The sequence below is a fragment of the Trichoderma reesei genome (genome assembly GCF_000167675.1).
Source record: "Trichoderma reesei QM6a unplaced genomic scaffold TRIREscaffold_24, whole genome shotgun sequence".
NCBI lineage: Eukaryota > Fungi > Ascomycota > Sordariomycetes > Hypocreales > Hypocreaceae > Trichoderma > Trichoderma reesei.
Window position 1 is genome coordinate 428,572 of NW_006711171.1, and position 17,002 is coordinate 445,573.

The 17,002-nt window shown below is 55.4% G+C and overlaps 6 protein-coding genes across 6 annotated transcripts; 5 read left to right on the plus strand and 1 right to left on the minus strand.

Moving 5' to 3' along the window:
• Positions 1–623: 623 nt before the first annotated feature.
• Positions 624–1,876, plus strand: TRIREDRAFT_5502 (uncharacterized protein; the record flags this gene model as incomplete). The annotated part of the gene is made up of 3 exons (XM_006968501.1): positions 624–727; positions 834–1,187; positions 1,303–1,876. The coding sequence occupies 3 exons, from the start codon at positions 624–626 to the stop codon at positions 1,874–1,876; spliced, it is 1,032 nt and encodes a 343-aa protein (XP_006968563.1).
• Positions 1,877–3,324: 1,448 nt separating this feature from the next.
• On the plus strand, positions 3,325–3,690 carry TRIREDRAFT_111137 (uncharacterized protein; the record flags this gene model as incomplete). The annotated part of the gene is made up of 1 exon (XM_006968559.1): positions 3,325–3,690. One exon carries the CDS (start codon positions 3,325–3,327, stop codon positions 3,688–3,690), a length of 366 nt encoding a protein of 121 aa, XP_006968621.1.
• A 1,384-nt stretch (positions 3,691–5,074) lies between these two features.
• TRIREDRAFT_111138 (uncharacterized protein) lies at positions 5,075–8,043 on the plus strand (the record flags this gene model as incomplete). Its single annotated transcript, XM_006968560.1, has 8 exons — positions 5,075–5,213; positions 5,616–5,787; positions 5,858–6,577; positions 6,639–6,803; positions 6,852–6,904; positions 6,955–7,133; positions 7,224–7,340; positions 7,438–8,043. The coding sequence occupies 8 exons, from the start codon at positions 5,075–5,077 to the stop codon at positions 8,041–8,043; spliced, it is 2,151 nt and encodes a 716-aa protein (XP_006968622.1).
• Positions 8,044–8,833: 790 nt separating this feature from the next.
• TRIREDRAFT_68130 (uncharacterized protein) lies at positions 8,834–10,476 on the plus strand (the record flags this gene model as incomplete). Its single annotated transcript, XM_006968561.1, has 2 exons — positions 8,834–9,500; positions 9,572–10,476. Coding segments are annotated over 2 exons (1,572 nt in total), but the record flags the coding sequence as incomplete, so codon positions are not given.
• Positions 10,477–10,895: 419 nt separating this feature from the next.
• Positions 10,896–13,529, plus strand: TRIREDRAFT_81416 (Hypothetical protein; the record flags this gene model as incomplete). The annotated part of the gene is made up of 2 exons (XM_006968562.1): positions 10,896–11,831; positions 11,886–13,529. The coding sequence occupies exons 1-2, from the start codon at positions 11,208–11,210 to the stop codon at positions 13,527–13,529; spliced, it is 2,268 nt and encodes a 755-aa protein (XP_006968624.1). The 5' UTR covers positions 10,896–11,207.
• Positions 13,530–14,523: 994 nt separating this feature from the next.
• TRIREDRAFT_123648 (uncharacterized protein) lies at positions 14,524–16,196 on the minus strand (the record flags this gene model as incomplete). The annotated part of the gene is made up of 2 exons (XM_006968620.1): positions 14,882–16,196; positions 14,524–14,842 (listed from the first exon to the last, which is right to left on the minus strand). The coding sequence occupies exons 1-2, from the start codon at positions 16,144–16,146 to the stop codon at positions 14,524–14,526; spliced, it is 1,584 nt and encodes a 527-aa protein (XP_006968682.1). The 5' UTR covers positions 16,147–16,196.
• Positions 16,197–17,002: the final 806 nt, after the last annotated feature.

Here is a 17,002-nt window from a genome sequence, read left to right on the forward strand (position 1 = left end):
TGCTCCTCCTCCTCCCTCCCTCCCCACTTGTCCGCCACTCCGCTCAGCAGGACGGAGCCGGAGCTGAGGCCGGAGTTGACCGGGGCAAGAAAGAGTGAAAAGCGGCGGAGATGCCGCTTGTGTGTTGATGGATTTGGCCGAGGTATTCATGTGTCGCCGGCTCTCTGGATTCGACTGGACGATTCGATTTCGAGTTACTTGCAGATGGAGCTTCGGACATAAGCGGTTTTTGCAGGCTTGGCAATGGGGGGCTATGACGCCGTTTAGATATGGATGAAGGGGGGGGGGGGGCTGCTTGGGTTGAGATTGTGTGTGAGGGTGGCGGACGGACGCCGAGTTATGCTAATATAGGACAGCGGAATAGGGCGGAATAGATGCTGGGCGTTCGCGGTGGAAATACATGATTCGATCCTGAAGTCATGGAGGGATTTGGTACGAGCGTCGGACTATCGCTGTGTGTATTTCCTTGAGAGATGAAACCGTGTATGCAAACATATATATACCTTACCTACGTAGATGCTGTCCTGATGGTATATCACAATTTTCATCAACAGATCTAACAACCACCATCAATATCAACACTTCTAAAGCTTCCCACAGTCTTACAATCAACTCCCTTCAAGATGCCTGCCACCCTTACTCGCAAGCTGGGCAAAAACGGCCCCGAAATCCCTGCAATTGGCTTCGGCCTCATGGGCATCGGCATCGCCTGCTACGGTGCAACCGGGTAAGATATCCACTCACACACTCTCTCTTCCTTTCTCTACTCCGTTCCGGAGGACACAAGTTTCTATAAGTATCTGAAACCCGGTCTAACGTGAGACGCACCTCAGCGGTGACGAGGAGCGCCTGGCCGTGCTCGATCGGGCCTGGGAGCTCGGATGCACCCACTGGGACACCTCCGACGTCTACGGAGACTCGGAGGATCTCATTGGCAAGTGGCTGAAGCTGCATCCCGAACGCCGCGCGGACATCTTCATAGCCACCAAGTTTGGCATCAACGTTGAGACCAAGCCTGACGGGACGTATACGGGCAGCGTCAACAGCACTCCGGAGTACGCCAAGGAGGCCTGCGCGAGGAGCCTGAAGCGCCTGGGGGTCGACTACATTGATCTGTACTACTGTCACCGGGTGGACACCAAGACGCCCATTGAGAAGACTGTCCAGGCCATGGTTGAGCTGAAGAAGTAAGCTTTTCTCCTCCACCTCTTCTCCTTCTTTTTCTTCTTCCTCTTCTTCTTCCTCCTCCTCAGTTTATATCCCATCTATGAACAACTCTGGCTGAACGAGAATCAAAAACAGCGAGGGCAAGATCAAGTACCTCGGCTTCTCCGAAATCTCGGGCGACAGCCTCCGCCGAGCCCACGCCGTGCACCCCATCTCGGCCGTGCAAGTCGAGTACCACCCGTGGGCCCGGGAAATCGAGGGCCCCAAGTCCAAGCACCTGCTCCGGGCGTGCCGCGAGCTCGGCGTGGCCACGGTCGCCTACTCGCCCCTGGGCCGGGGCATCCTGACGGGCCAGTACACGTCGACGTCGGAGCTGGACGCCGGCGACTACCGCAAGAACCTGACGCAGTTCAAGGACGACAACCTCAAGAAGAACCTGCAGCTGGTGGACAAGTTCAAGGAGGTTGCGCAGAGGAAAGGGTGCAGCCTGTCGCAGCTGGCGCTGGCGTGGCTGCTCGCTCAGGGGGATGACATCTTGCCCATCCCGGGCACCAAGAAGATCAAGTATCTGGAGGACAACTTTGGGGCGCAGGATGTGCGCTTGACGGCGGAGGAGGCGGAGGAGATTCGCAAGGTGGTGGATGAGTTGGGGGTTGCGGGCGAGCGTGATGTTGCCTTTAACGAGTATGCCGATACGCCTGCTCTTTGAGGGGGGGGGGGGGGGGGGGGGGGGGGGGGGCCTCGGGGGTCGCGATGTGTTTATAGCAACAAACCGCTGTTTGAGCATAGGATTCGTTGAGCGTGCGAGCCAGTTGTCAGTTATCGATCATGAGCAAAACATGAGGCTGTTGATGTTCTGTTTCTTATTGGATCATGTGCTCTGTTGAGTGGTCCCCACCTGATGACTCAGGACCACCCCACAACACCACAGGCCTTAGGCCCGTGATGCGTTTATAGCCGTTTGTTTGTTTTCCTTTCTTTCTCTTTCTCTTTAGCTAGTCTTCCATAGAAGAAGAGAGCTCATCATTGCACCTTTGTCATGCTCTATAGCACCATCTACTTTACCTACCTACCTACCTATACTAGGTATTGCCGAGGTACGAGACTCCATTCCCTGTGAGTGGGTTTGGCAATGCGACTCTACACGTGCAGTAGCCTGTATCCGCAGCTCATGCAAGCATCCTCTGCCCATCCATTCATCCCCATCGTTCCACGCAGCATAATAACCCTCAATCAAGGCTCTGCGATCCTGATGCTATATTTAGCCTTCAGCTGGTTGAAAAAGCCTCAGTTCCACAGCCAATACGTCCTGACGTGTGTGTGTCCATGTCTCATCTACCTACTCCTTTGAGATTTGGCAGACAAAGAGGGAGAGCCAGATGGCGTTTCTTCCCTTCATTTCAGCGCATTCGAATCTTTGCTTTCCAGACCTACGGGCAGCAGATGGACCTGATGCCCCTAATATTCCTCGATCCAGCACTGAGCCGTCTTGATTTCCATCCGTTTCCTTTCCACCCTGGTGCCTATATACATGTAGCCGCCTCGGTGACTACATGGCATTTCAACGCTGTTGGCCTCTGCCGCCCATAGCTCGCATGTACATACAATGTAGCCCAATAATAAGTTCAAGATCCAATGCGATAAAAACGATGCAACTTTGCCGCCTTGCAAAACAAGCTGGACGCCTTGCGGGCGGTTTCTGCATCGTCAATCATTTCCCCTTTGCCCTTTGCCTTGGAACCAACCGCCACAGCCTCCTTCTTCCTCACTTCGCCCCCCCTTTTGTTTCCTGAGGGCTATCGCAACACTCTCTTCACAAACCACATCCTCTTACACAAACCCTCATATGCAGCATCAAAACAACAGACAGTTTTCCGTTCAGACTACATATTATCACTCCTGACATCCATAAGAGAATCCTCAAAGGGAATGTCACGGCAACTCCCGCAGCGACTCGCCATCGCCCCGCACGCCAACTCGGACAGCAGCAGCACCACCAGCAGCAGGCAAATAGGCTAATTGCCCAGATATTCATTCACCCCCGATCAATCCCGACAAATAAAAAAAAAAAAGAGGCCAAAACAAACCCGCCCAGGGCCAACAATATCGACAACGAAAAAGACCGCCAAAAGGGCAGTCAGAAGCCCAGCCCAAAAGATGTGCACCTTTTTCTGGTGCCACGTCCTCTGCCCGTGCCCGTACGAAAAGGACTGCGCCCTGGCCCGCAACCGCATCGTCTTCTGGGACGGCATGTGGCGCCACCAGACGGCCAAGCAGGCGCCCGTGCCGGACTCGGGGACGACGTGCGAGCGGCGCAAGGACAAGTTTGGCGAGGACGCGGCGCCGGACTGGAAGTGTCCGTATCGGGACCTGCTGGGCTGGATGGTGGAGCTGACGTACGTCGTGGACTCGAAGCCGTGCGCAGAGTGCCGGCACAAGTGCAAGACGAACTTTGAGAGGAGGATGGAGGAGGAGGAGGAGGGGAGAGGGGGAGGGCGAGGGGAGGAGGCAGTTGTGTCGTAGGTAGAATGGGGAGGTGACGGTGAGGGATAAAAGGGGGGGTGGTTGGTTGTAGGAGATGATGATGATGAGTATCATGACATTATATGATAAGTATGACCTGGCATTGGAGGACGGATAATGAGGAGGACGAAACGAGATTGGGATGGGGTTATATGATGGTATACCAGCGCCGTCCCTTTTTTTCCCCCTCGAGTATCATGACAGTCATGAAGCAGCCCCAGGCATGTTCTTTGCAGCAATTAGTTCACGATATACGAATGCACGCATATTGTTCAAACGCAGCTCACACTGCCGTGTTGTAACCTGCTGGAACCTCCTCACTCTTCTTGATATATACTGCTTGATTCATTGAATTGGGCTTGCTTCCAAGAGCTTTCACCATCACAATCTCTCTCCATCTGCCCTCCTCCAGAGGCATATGATATGACAGCAGTGGCCACTCGATTCTCCTCACAGCACTTCACGATAGCTTCCTCTGCCTAACTACACAATCGTCCAACAGTGACGTCACAACTCCCTGTGCCACTCAGCATCACAAGGCCAAATCGTGAGAGATACTAGTACAGGTCCTACTCCAGGGCCATCCAAGTCCGAAGCGCAATCAAGTTCACCCTACGGCTTAACCCAGACCCTAATCCGACGCTCCCCAGGAACCGGCCACCCCAGACCTGCATCAACCGATCCACCAATGCAGGGCTGATTCATCCCCTAGTATGCCAAAAGATCCCTACAAACTCAGATGCTCCTCCTCCTCTTCCACCTCCTTATTGCGGTACTAAACAGACTTCTGGTCCATATAAACAACACAGAATCCCATATGTCTTGGCCCGGGAATTTCCCCAGACGGCATGGGGAGAAAAAATGCTGCTAGAAGAACCCTTGTTGTCCTTGACTTCCCCCGCATAAAGTTGAACCACTCGACACGGACACTTGACTCCATGGGCCCCCCGGACGGCGGGGAATTTGTGTCAATGTTAGATGTCGATCCAGCCAGGCCCTTTGTTTGCTTTCAAGGAGGGACAATATGCCGAGACCCAGTTTTCAAGCTATGAGAGGTTCTTTTTTCTAGTAGTACCGTGATGTGAGACCTTACAGCATGGTTCCCCAGAGTTTCTCCCGGGATAGAAATACTTTGTGGTAATACATACATACATACTGTACTTGGCATACGTGGAGAAGGGGGCAAGTTGGCCCAGCATGGAGTGTTATTTTGTGTGTATGGTGATCCCCCGCAGCAGCCGTTCCAAATACCCGTCGGGTTGAGGCGATCTATGTATACACATATAAAACGTCGTGATGGCAGATCTTTCAGAAGTATATCTCATCTCATGAGAACAACTTCCTCCATCCTTGAGGACCACAGGCCTGAAAAGCTCAATTCATCATGAAAAAGGTCGCCGTTGTGGCCGTGCTGGCCATGAGCCAGACCGGCGTCGCAGCGCGCAAGTTTTGGACTTTCAAACCGGCTGATCCGGGCAATGTCCTGATGACGGCATACACCATCGGCAACGGAAGACAAGGAGGTTTGTTTGTTCAACTCGAGGATAGGGATGACGGCTGGCCATTGATGTTTCTTTGGCTTACACAGCGTTTGCACTAAGGCCTGCCGCTGGGGATACCCGGAAACGACTTGCTCTGCCTCAACGACGACAGTCTCTGGCGCGGGGGACCGTTTGCAAACTCGGTGAGAATACGCTCTTGCTTGTATTGCAGCTACCTCATCTTGGGGCATATGATGCTGAATGAGATGCTTCAATTGTCAGAGTTACACGGGAGGAAACCCCTCGTCTTCGCTGGCGCACTTCTTACCCGGGATCCAAGAGGCCATCTTCCAGAACGGAACGGGAGGTAAATCTATGCTTCCCACGTCAGACAAACACGTATCAAAGACCGTTAGATTGACAATCATGAACAAAATTCGGCAGATGAATCTGCTCTGTATGGCGGAACAGAAGACTACGGCTCCTACGAAGCCCTCGCGAACCTCACCGTCTCCATTGCGGGCGTCAGCCACTACCCCAAGTACAAGAGGACGCTGGACTTGCAAACGGCATTGCACAGCGCCGACTTTACCGCCAATGGAGCTTCTTTCTCTACGTGTGTTGCCACAGTCAAAACATAAACTCGAGGTCGCCAGTCCATGTCCATGCTAACTTGGCCCCTGAAGTGTCCAGTTCTGCTCCTTTCCGGACCAAGTCTGCGTCTACCACGTCTCCTCCAACAAGCCCCTCCCTCAGATCACAGTCGGCCTCGTCGACAACTACCGCACCAATCCTCCCTCCGCCGTCACATGTTCCACCGACGGCGTTCATCTGAGCGGACGGACCGTGGCCGACGAGGGCGAGGGCCTCATTGGCATGAAGTTTGATGCCCAGGCTCATGTTCTGTCTTCCAGCGGCGTAAAGACTTCATGCAACAACAATAAACAAATCGTTGTTCACGCGAACAAGGCAAAGTCGGTTACTGTTGTGGTGGCTTCGGGGACAGAGTATGATCCCAAGAAGGGCAATGCTGCGCACAACTACTCCTTCAGGGGTGTTGATCCGTATCCTGGGGTCTTGAAGACGATCAAGGCGGTTTCCAAGAAGAGCTACAACACCGTCTTGCAGAGACATGTGAAGGATCACGGCGAGTGGTTCAACAAGTTCACCCTGGACCTGCCTGATCCCCATCACTCGGCCAGTGTCGACACGACTGACCTGCTCACCAACTACAAGACGGACAAGGGCGATCCCTTTGTCGAGAACTTGCTGATCGACTATGGAAAGTACATGTTCATCGCTTCGTCACGGCCTGGATCGCTGCCCCCGAATCTGCAGGGTTCGTGGGCTCCGGATGGGAATCCGGCGTGGAGCTCCGACTATCACATTGACGTGAATGTGCAGATGTAAGTGCCGGATCTCCAAGATCATTACCTGGGCAGTGACATGTGCTGACCAAGGCTCGAGGAATCACTGGCACGTCGAAAAGATGGGCTTGGGCGGCTTGACCGATCCTCTGTGGGACTTTATGACTTACACCTGGGTTCCTCGCGGGACAGAGTCGGCTCGTCTGTGGTACAACGTCAGCGGATGGGTGGCCTTTACGAACCTCAACACCTTTGGCCACACTGGGTGAGTTGAAATGTCGGATCTTTTGTGCAGCTTCTGACTGTTAGATAGACAGATGAATGATGCCACCTGGTCCAACGTTGCTCATGACATTGCCTGGATGAGTAAGTTGCCATCTGAGATATCACGGACTGTCTGCTGATCAGATCAACAGTGGCTCACGTCTGGGACCGCTACGACTATGGCCGCGACGAGAAGTGGTACGCCTCTGTCGGATACCCCATGATGAAGGGCGTGGCCAGCTTCTGGGTGGACATGCTGGTGCAGGACAGGTACTTCAACGACGGCACACTGGTTGCCAACCCTTGCAACTCTCCTGAGCAAGGCCCGACGGTATGTTGCTTCAAACTCCTGGATCGTTACTCGATATGATCATGTTGACACATGCCACGGCAGACTTTCGGATGCTCTCAGTTCCAACAGGTCATCTGGGAGCTGTTTGACCACATCATCAAGGACTGGGACGCCGCGGGCGACAAGGACACGACCTTTTTGAAGCGAGTCAAGGCGTCGTACAGCAGACTGGATCCCGGTGTCCACGTCGGAAGCTGGGGCCAGATCCAAGGCAAGTGTTGGCATAGCTATTCCAATAGCCGTAGTAGAAGCAGAGGCTGACTGAACCCTTGCAGAATGGAAGATGGACATTGACGTCAAGAACAACACGCACCGCCATCTGTCTCACCTGTACGGCTTCTACCCCGGCTATGTCATCTCCAGCGCCCACGCGGACAACAAGACCGTCATGGACGCCGTCGCCACAAGCCTCTACTCGCGCGGCAACGGCACCGAGGACTCCAACACGGGCTGGGAAAAGGTCTGGCGCGGCGCCTGCTGGGGCCAGCTGGGCGTCGTCGACGAGGCCTACAAGGAGCTCAAGTACACCATCGACATGAACTTTGCAGCCAACGGACTGTCCGTGTACACGACGGGCAGCTGGCCGTACGAGGTGACGCTGCCCTTCCAGATCGACGCCAACTTTGGGCTGTCGGCGAATGCGCTGGCGATGCTGTACACGGACCTGCCCAAGAGATGGGGAGACGACAGCGTCCAGAAGGTGATTCTCGGGCCGGCGATTCCCAGGGAATGGGCTGGTGGAAGCGTCAGGGGCGGGAGTCTGAGAGGAGGCGGAACGGTGGACTTTGGCTGGGACGACGAGGGCGTCGTGAATCGGGCGGTGCTGCGCGGGCGGAGGCTGCCGATTGTGGTGGTGAATAAGCACGGCAAGGTGCTGGCAAGACGCTGATTAACGATGGTGGCAGAGGCATCGAATTCGAGAGGGTATTTGTGTTGTTGTTATTGAGCACCTCAAATGGTTGACTCTGGTTTGTGATGTGAAATTCGAAGGTTGAAAGATGCAGGTGGAGATAAGGTGGATTGAGTGCCCGTAGATACATGGATGGCTTTAGCGGACATCCCCTGGAACAGCCACTGAAACGGAGACGCGAGGCGCTAAAGCGTAGCGCCTGTAGAACCTGTAGAAGCTTAACTTAGCGCCGCTTGTGCCTTGCGCCGGTGGCGAATGGGTGACGCAGCCAGCAAATCACCGCCAGCCGGCGCTTGGGTGGCCAACCACGAGGCGCCGTGATGACGTTTGCATGTGATGGCGGCGCTGCTCAGGATAAAGTCAGGATGAGGCCAATCTATCATGAACTTGACCATTTAATATTCTCTCAGTCATTGATCCTGTCTCTTTGTCTGTTGGTGCTGCCACTTTTTGTCAACCGAGTCATCACAAACAGGGGTTTAACAGTGACAAACCCCCCGCCTAAATTGCCTGCAGCAGTCAACCCCGCGTCATCACATCACCTTGCAGTTGATCGCATCGCATTTGATCGCATCGCAATCAGCTTATACTCCTCTCCCTCGTTACACCTCTCTCCTCCTCTCCTCCTCCTACTGTGCCACTTCTACTAGTCTAGTACATACAATCATCCTCATCGCCGCCATGGCTTCTTCACATAATGTTTGTCTCGTCCCTTGTACAGCAAGAATATCCCCATCACAGCTAACCAACCACTCCTCCCCCCTTCCAGGACCCCAAGCTGCTCTACTCGGTCGAGGGCATCAAGGCCTACCACATCGCCAATGGCGTCGAGCAGTCCCTGACGCCCTCCGGCCCCCAGACCCTGTCGCTGCTCATGGTCCCGACCTCGTCTGGCTTCGCCGACCCGACCGGCGTCGGCAACGGCGAGCAGGACTTCTACCTCCACCTGCATCTGCCGCCCGAGCTGGACCTCCCCCTGCCCGCGACCACGCAGATCTACCACCAGCCCCCCAGCAGCTACCTGATCCCGCGCTGGGACCTCGGCCCCGGCAACGGCGCCTTCACCCGCCTCGAGTTCCCCGTCGTCGGCAGCCGGCCCGGCGTCCAGGAGGATGTCGACACCTTTGAGACCATTCTTGCGCAGTGCACCGCCTTTCTCGAGCGAGCCCCGGCGCCCCCTCCGGAGAAGCGCCCGTCTGCCCAGCGCAAGCCGTCCGATGCGGCCAGGGCAAAGGCCAGAGAGGCGGGCAGGGACGAGCCTCCCGCCTACAATCCGGCCAACTTTGATCCCGGCCAGGGCTATGCTCAGGGGAGCCCCAGCTCCCACGTACCGGGGAGGATTGTGCTTATCGATGAGGAGGATGGTAGCGTTATGGGCGAGCTGAGCGAAGGCTTCAATGTCGTCGAGGACAGCGCCATCAAGCCCGGTTCCAAAGGTGCGTAAATCCTCTCACACTTTTCTGACGTGTCTTGATGATATCCAGCCCACTGACACACTTGCCCTTAGAACCCGTGGAAATCATCCTGCCCGCCGATGGCAGTCAGAACATCTCCGTCCAGCCCGCGTACGACTACATCGAAGACACCATGCACCCCGCCTACAAGAAATCAACCATTGTCTCGTCAGCCTCCAAAGCCTCGCGGCTGCTCATCACCACATCCGACTATGTCGCAAAGGCACTGCAGAACCAGGCCGACAACTTCACAAAGGCCACCAAGCCTGCCGCAAAGCCCATGACGTTTGCCCCCACAACGCACGACCATATCCGCCGCATCAACCACTACTCGAACAAGGTCGCGACCCTGTCGGCGCAGACGATTGGCTCCATCAACCAGTTTGCCCAGAACTTTGGTGCCGGCATGTCTAAGCGAAAGGACGGCAAGGCTCGGGGCTACGACAAGGATGGAAACGTCATTGAGACGTACAAGCCGGGCGTGCTCAACAAGAGTTTGATGGCCTTCAACACGGTTGTCGACGGCATGGAGCAGGCTGGAAAGACGTTGCTTTCCGGGACGACTTCGAGCATGTCCACGGTCGTTGGTCATCGCTGGGGCCCTGAAGCTGGGGAGCTATCTCGAAACCTCGGCAGCGGGTTCAAGAATGTCGGCCTTGTGTACATTGACGTGACTGGCGTCTCTCGCCGCGCCATTCTCAAGAGCGTCGCCAAGGGTATGGTGGTCGGCAAGGTCAAGGGAGGCGGGCAGATTATCGTTGGCGGCGACAACAACGGGACGAATGGAGCTGTTGTCTCCGGAGGCAATGGAAACGGCGAATCGAGCACGATACACAACACCTATGGCGGAGACGTCAATGTCCCAGGGGCAAAGGAATGGAGTGGGAATGGCAACGGAAAGGGAAATGGCAATGGCAATGGCAACGGCAATGGCAATGGGAAGAAGGCGACCTGGTGATGCGACTTGAGAATATCATTGTTGTGCGTTTTGAGTCTTTGTTCTTTGTGTTAGCACCTACCTACCTCCTTACCTTACACATGTACCTTATGACTTGGTACCGAGATACCACCGACATGAGAAACGGCCAACTTTGCGACTTCTTGTGGGAATTGATGGAAACAAAAAGATAGTTCAGGTAGTAAATCGTGTGAGTAATTGAAGCAATAATTCCTGTTCACCAGAGACATCTGGTACGAGTACAGCTGCAACAGCAATATGGGCGTGCAGCAGAGTCGCATCACGTGCCCACGTGGCGATGACGGCACAATCACCGAAGCTTCCCTGTCAATCCGGAGAGCTTCCACCAACAACCGCGTCGGAGAGGCGCTTTTCTTCTCTCTACATCAACCTCCTACTATTCACCATGCGACAATCGCGAGGTTTCAATCTCTGAACAGGCCTCAAGCTCTGAATACGTCTTCCAGGCCTCACTCCGAGCGCCCCCGCCTGCAATTGCTCCCACCTCGAATGCTTCGCCAGCTCTTCCGCCCTCGTCCGGCTTGAAACCCCCTCCATCACCGAACGAACAGCGTCCGTCCCTCGATATAAACACCAATCCTCGCACTTCAAGAGCAATCAATGTGCCGCTTTGAGCTGCTGGGCGTCGTCATTCTTATCGTTCACCGCATCAGCGACTCGCTCAGGGCCCGAAAGGCCAGAAGGAGGTCCAGATCTTCCAAACCAGAGCCATGCTCCACGAAATCCTCCTCTCGCTCTCGGGCCATCCGTCGCCTCTCCTCCGAGCCGGAGCTGCCGAGTCGGGATCTGCATCTGGCGTCACGCCCTCGGAACGGCAGCTGCTCGCGCAGGCAGCGCATCTGAGCGACATCCACATCAAGCTCATCAAGTACGCCGGCCAGATTGCCGGCGCGCATCCGTCGCCGATATGTCGGGCCGTGGGGACGGCGATACAGTCGATACACTTGTCTGCCTTTCAGCGCAAGATTCTCGAGGTGGAGGAGAGCATCCTCAAGGAGGACCCTGACCTGGTGGGCGAATACAATATCGTGCCTCTGACGGCCGTCATGGGCGAGTTTACGCAGTGGACGCGGCTGTTTGAATGGCTCTGGGATATCGTCCAGTTCATGATGACCAAGGACGAAAAGGGTGCCTGTCGGGGTTCGCAAATCATGAACCGCCTGCGCACCGAGCTGCTTAGCGGGTATTCGGACGTCGAAGAGGCGGCCATGAGCTTGGTCAAGGTTGCGGAGACTGCGTGGCTAAAGCAGGTGTCGGCTTGGGTTCTCTATGGAAGACTGCCGAACCTGGGAGGCGACGACTTTTTCATCCAGAAGGTGGACGGGACTGCCGAGGTATGCAGCTCTTACTTCGAGCTTGGATTTTGACTGTCTGACTTGGTGGTATAGTACATCTACGAACCAGAACTGCTGCCGGGGTTCGTCACGCCAGCTACAGCGGCATCGATGCTATTCATCGGCAAATCGCTGAACCACACCCGTGTCAGAGCCACGGTCGACTCAGGCATGGGAGGGCTCGATCATCTGTCGACCAAGCTGCAAGAGCTGGCCAGCCTGTCGTTTCCCGTCAACGGCGCGACGTTCGCGAGGACGATTGTCTCCATCCGGCTATCACTCTCACAAAATACCCTCCAAAAGATCCTACCCACAGCAAAGGTCATTGAGACGCTGCAACTGCTGCGGGAGTTCTTCCTCCTCGGAAGAGGAGAGTTTGCCATGGCCCTAACCCAGGAGGCGGACGATAGGATTCGAAACCGCTGGCGCAGAGCGGGCAATCTGGCACACGAAAAGGACAGCATGAAGAACATTACCGTTAAAGACGGAGAAGTCTCTGCCGTCTTGGCGAGGACGTGGGCCGTCTTGGTAGCCATGCAGCGGAACCAAGTCGAGGAAGACGAACTGCTGGAGCTGGCGAGAGACCTGCTCCGATTACACCTCACGAAAGCCACTCTTCCGCCCGTCACTGTTAGTCCAGGCCTAAATGCCGAAGAGGCCAAGCTGTTGGCGTCGTCGCCATTTCGAAACCTACTCTTTTCAACTCCCGCAACTCTATCCATTCAGCTCCCATCTCCGCTCGACATGGTCATTTCACCCTCCGATCTCCAACTCTACTCCTGCATCAACTCCTATCTCTTATCCATGCGCCGAGCCCACATTCGTCTCACCGACTTGTGGAAGATTACATCCCTACGACGGCATCATCCCTCCCCCCGCGGAGCAACCGAGTATGCCGGCATTCTCCGAGAGCGGTGGTCAGCCCGCGCAGCAGCTCTCCGAAGCTCGTGGACGACTGCCAGCGCCGCCATCTTCTTCCTCGCCGAAACAGAGGCCTTTTTCCAAACTGAAATCGTCGAAGGGCTCTGGGAAGGCTTCCTGACGTGGCTGACGGGCAAAGAGAGGCGGCGAGAGGGCGGTCGTTCAGGCGCTGCCACTCCAGCGGCACATTCAGCCAAGCACAGCACAACCACAATGGACTGGCGGCCGAGCTCCTCCAGCAACGCCGCCGCCGCAAACCCAAACGACGTGTCCAGAATCCTCTCACGGCCTGCCCCCGATCCGCAAACCCTCGCCACCGCTCACTCTCTGTATCTCCGCACCCTCGTCCACCGGCTTCTCCTCACGCAGCCCACCTTTACCAACCTTCTCTACACACTCCTCAACCACATCGACCATCTCATCACACACATCCAGAGGCTACACTCCATCTTCACATCCATAGACCTCGAGACCGACGCAGGCGTAGTCGACTCCTCCATGGACCTCGGCCACGAAGAGCGCCAGACAATGGCTCTCCTGCGAGGCGTAGAGGGCAAGATCCAGCGGGGCATCGAAGACGTCATCGCCGCGCTGCGGGCGCTGGAAGGGGACGTTGAGTTTCTGGGGAGGTGGGAGGGGCTGGACGGGACGGTCGATGTGCAGGATGAGTATGGCGATGGGGAGAGGTATGTCCCCGTGAGGGTCGGGGGGATTAACCGGCTGCTCATGAAGTTGGATTTTGGAACGTGGATTGCCACGCAAGGGGAGTATGTCTGATGTTATTTTTTTTTTTTTTTTTTTTTTCAAGAAACCTCTTCGTGGGCTCCTTGCTCGGTATGGTTACATAGCTGGGTGTTTTGTTTGTTTCGGTCGTATCTTCATGTTATATTAGAAAGGCTCTGTCGGTAGTTTTCACGTCATATCACGATAGAAGAAGAAGAGGCATCATGTGCATGGAATCAGATGGAATGAAGAAAAACTTCGTATTCGAATCCAAATCAAGGGGTCCCAAAATTCCCCGACCAAATCTATCTATCAATGTTTCATATATACGTTAATTCCAAGTCCAGAAATGCAAAAAGAAGAAGAAAAAAATGCAAATGCAATCAATCATATGCCATATCCCATAATATCCATGCAGAAGAAAAAATCGCGCATGTCATCAATCTTTTGCGCTTCAACCTCCCGAAGAAATGTTTGCGTGAATGAGAATTGAAGGTGAGGAGGAGAAAGAAAAAAAATGATCTGCAATTCCAAGTCCCGAAAACGCCAAAGAAATGTATATGTTGTATATGCCCCGTTGTATGTAATGTCCATCTCCTTCTGCTTCCATGTATGCATGCAAAGTGAAAAAAGTCATCGCTAGAGTTCCCAAATGTGTTTTTGTGTTCGTCCCGCTCGCTCGTCAAATATGAAGGTTGCGCTTCATGTATCAAAACCAAGTATTCATCAAAATGCAGTAAAATTCCAAAAGAAATGCAGACGCTCGCTCATGTTGTGGTCATCAATGTGAGGTGAAAAAGAGAAGAAGAAAATTTTGTCTTTCCGGCCGTCAGGGCGTTGTACAAAGGAGAGAATATTCGACAAAGAAAAGATTGAAAGAGTGTGTGGGTAGAGATTGGAAGATGAGGTATATGGATCCCATCGGGTTTTCATAATTCATGGTTCATGCTGTTTCGTGTGATTCAAGGAGTCTGTGAGTCGTGTGGCTGTCTTCTGTTTTGTTGTATGAAAAATTGGTAGTCATGTGTGTGTCTGTCGATATCGGGGTTTAGTAGGCGACAATGGTGTGTCCCCTGAGGCGGAGCGGGCTCAAGGTGTGAGCCTTGTTCAAGAGCCCGTGGACGAGCATCCTCGGTCGCGTATGAGGAGCAGAGACCGTGGTGTTCTTGTTCACGACAATGCGAGGAGCAGTGACGGTGGTGGCCGTTGCGCTGGGAGCCGTGTGGGGCCGAGCCGGCGTGACGGGACGGGTGTAAGTGCCGGCCTTCTTGGCGGGAGGCCAGCGGCTGAGGATGGAGTCGTCGACAAGAGCCATGAGGCCGGTGGCGATGATGATGCTGGAGGGGGCCCGGGTTAGTTGAATTGGCCTGCGCAAGAGCAGATAGGACAAGAGAGAAGAAACTTACTCGGCAACGTCCGTCATGGCGTCAATGACAGTCTTGTCGCAGATCCACATGTAGCACGGGGGAATCCAGTTGCCCGCCATCTGGTCGGCCTCGACCTGGTTCGGGCTTCGGCCCTCGGGCACGATGATGGCCACGGGCTCCGTCTCTCTATCGCGGAGCAGGTGGAAGGCAGCCTTGCCCAGGGCCTTGTCCATGACCCGGCGCCATGCGTAGCCGTGTCCCCACCACTGGAAGTCGTACTGCTTGCCTGGGCGGCGCACAATGTCCACGCGGGCGTAGTTGCTAAACTCCAGCTTGAGCGTGTTGAGAGGGATGGGCCGCGCTGAGGGCAGCTTGGGCTCGTCCGAGTCGGAGCCAGCGGCTTCCTCGGAGTAGATGGAGCCACCGCAGCCCCAAGAGTTGTTGCTGCCAATTGACGGGCGGCGAGGGTTGGGAGCGGTGGAAAGGGCGGCGGCCTTCTCGGCCGAGGCACCGCTGGATCGTCGGAACGAGGTCTTGACGGTTCGCAGAGCGCTGGTGACAGAGCGGGAGAGCGAGGAGGAGGAGGAGCTTGTGGCGCGCTCACGGCGGGGGTTGGCCCCCTTGGAGTTGCACACCTCGCGGCCAGAGTCGCGGCAGTACCGTCGCAGGGAGAATTCCCGCTTGGCAAGGTCCTGCATGCGCAGGTGGAAGAGCTGGATGGCGACGGCACGGCGACGGCGTGATGACAGATCAGGCACGATGGCGTCGACGCGGAGGTTCATGTTGCCATCGGCCGTTCGGTCATCATGTCGGATGGACAGGCGGTCCATGGACGGGAAGAGATGCGCGAACGTCTCGGGGTCAGAGGACCGGACCGAGATCTCAGGCACCGGCATGCAGTTGTAGGGAGGCAGCGTTGACGGCGGGATGCCCGACGATGCGTCACAGTCGTCTCCCTCGGCGTCCTTCTTGTCATGCTCCGAGTCGTGGTGAGACTCGGAGGACCGGTCGTCTGAGTAGGCGGAGTCGTATGTGTAGACAGACGAGGACGAGTCTGAGCCGGTGTCGACGATGGAGGGCGGCAGGTCCTCCCACGTATCGCGCTCCCACGTATCCCTCGACGAGTGGCGAGAGTCATCGTAGTAAGAACCCGACACGTAGCTGGACGTCTGATCGTGCTGACGACTTGACGCATAGTAGCGGCTTGAGGCTGTGGTGGAATTCCTGCTACGAGCCATGCTGGACGCCGTGGTCCTACTAGCCCTCGACGCCGCACGAGCCTGTCTCCGTGTAGGGACGGCCATTGCTGATGGTTGCTGTGCGATGGGAGGGAGGGGAAGGAGGTGGTTGAATGTGTAGAAGAGGGGATGACGGTTGTTCGTTATCAGTGAGACTTGATCTGTTGAGACGATTGATGATTGATGTCAAATGGTCTTATCGTTGTCGTTGATATAGGAAGGGGGGGTGGCCTTGGTATAAGTGAGCTTGGCTCCTGGTGAGTGAGAGTCGGTGTTGGCAGTTTATATCAAGGAATTGACCAGAGCGACAGCGACCCAATCATGCAATTGTGCACATAAACTGCAAGCTCTATCGAGGATTCGGAATATGGACGGCAAGGGACGTCATTAGAGTGCAGGATCAATGTGTGTCTTTGGTTGGCAAAGGGTCGAGGTGCTGCTGCTGCGTATGTCCAGCCTTGAGGTCTTCGAGTCTGGCAAACGTGAGATGATTCTCGCACCCGTGGTGTGATATATGTGCAAAGGCCAACCCCCTCCGTTATGTCATCTCACTTCGGGATGCGCCAGTCACTCTTGCATCCAAGCGGATCTCTTAGGCGGCAAGCCACTCTTGAGCCTTTACTGTGTTCGGCATGCAGGCCTTTGGGCCAAAGAGAGGTACAGCAAGGCATGCAAGCACGCACGAGTAGGGGAGGCATAATAGAGAGGCACCGAGAGAAAGAGAGAGAGAGAGAGAGAGACCAGAATGGACGCCATAGCCTGGAGATGGCTAACGGGACGAGGGGCGTGTGAACCGGGTAGAGACCAAGGCCCGCGGGTGGCTGTGTGCTGAGCGAATGGGAGCGGGTTGCCAGCTCGACAGACAGCCCAATACCGGCTTGCTGGCAAATACGGGGGAGTGTGCGGCGCCGTCAAAGCACAA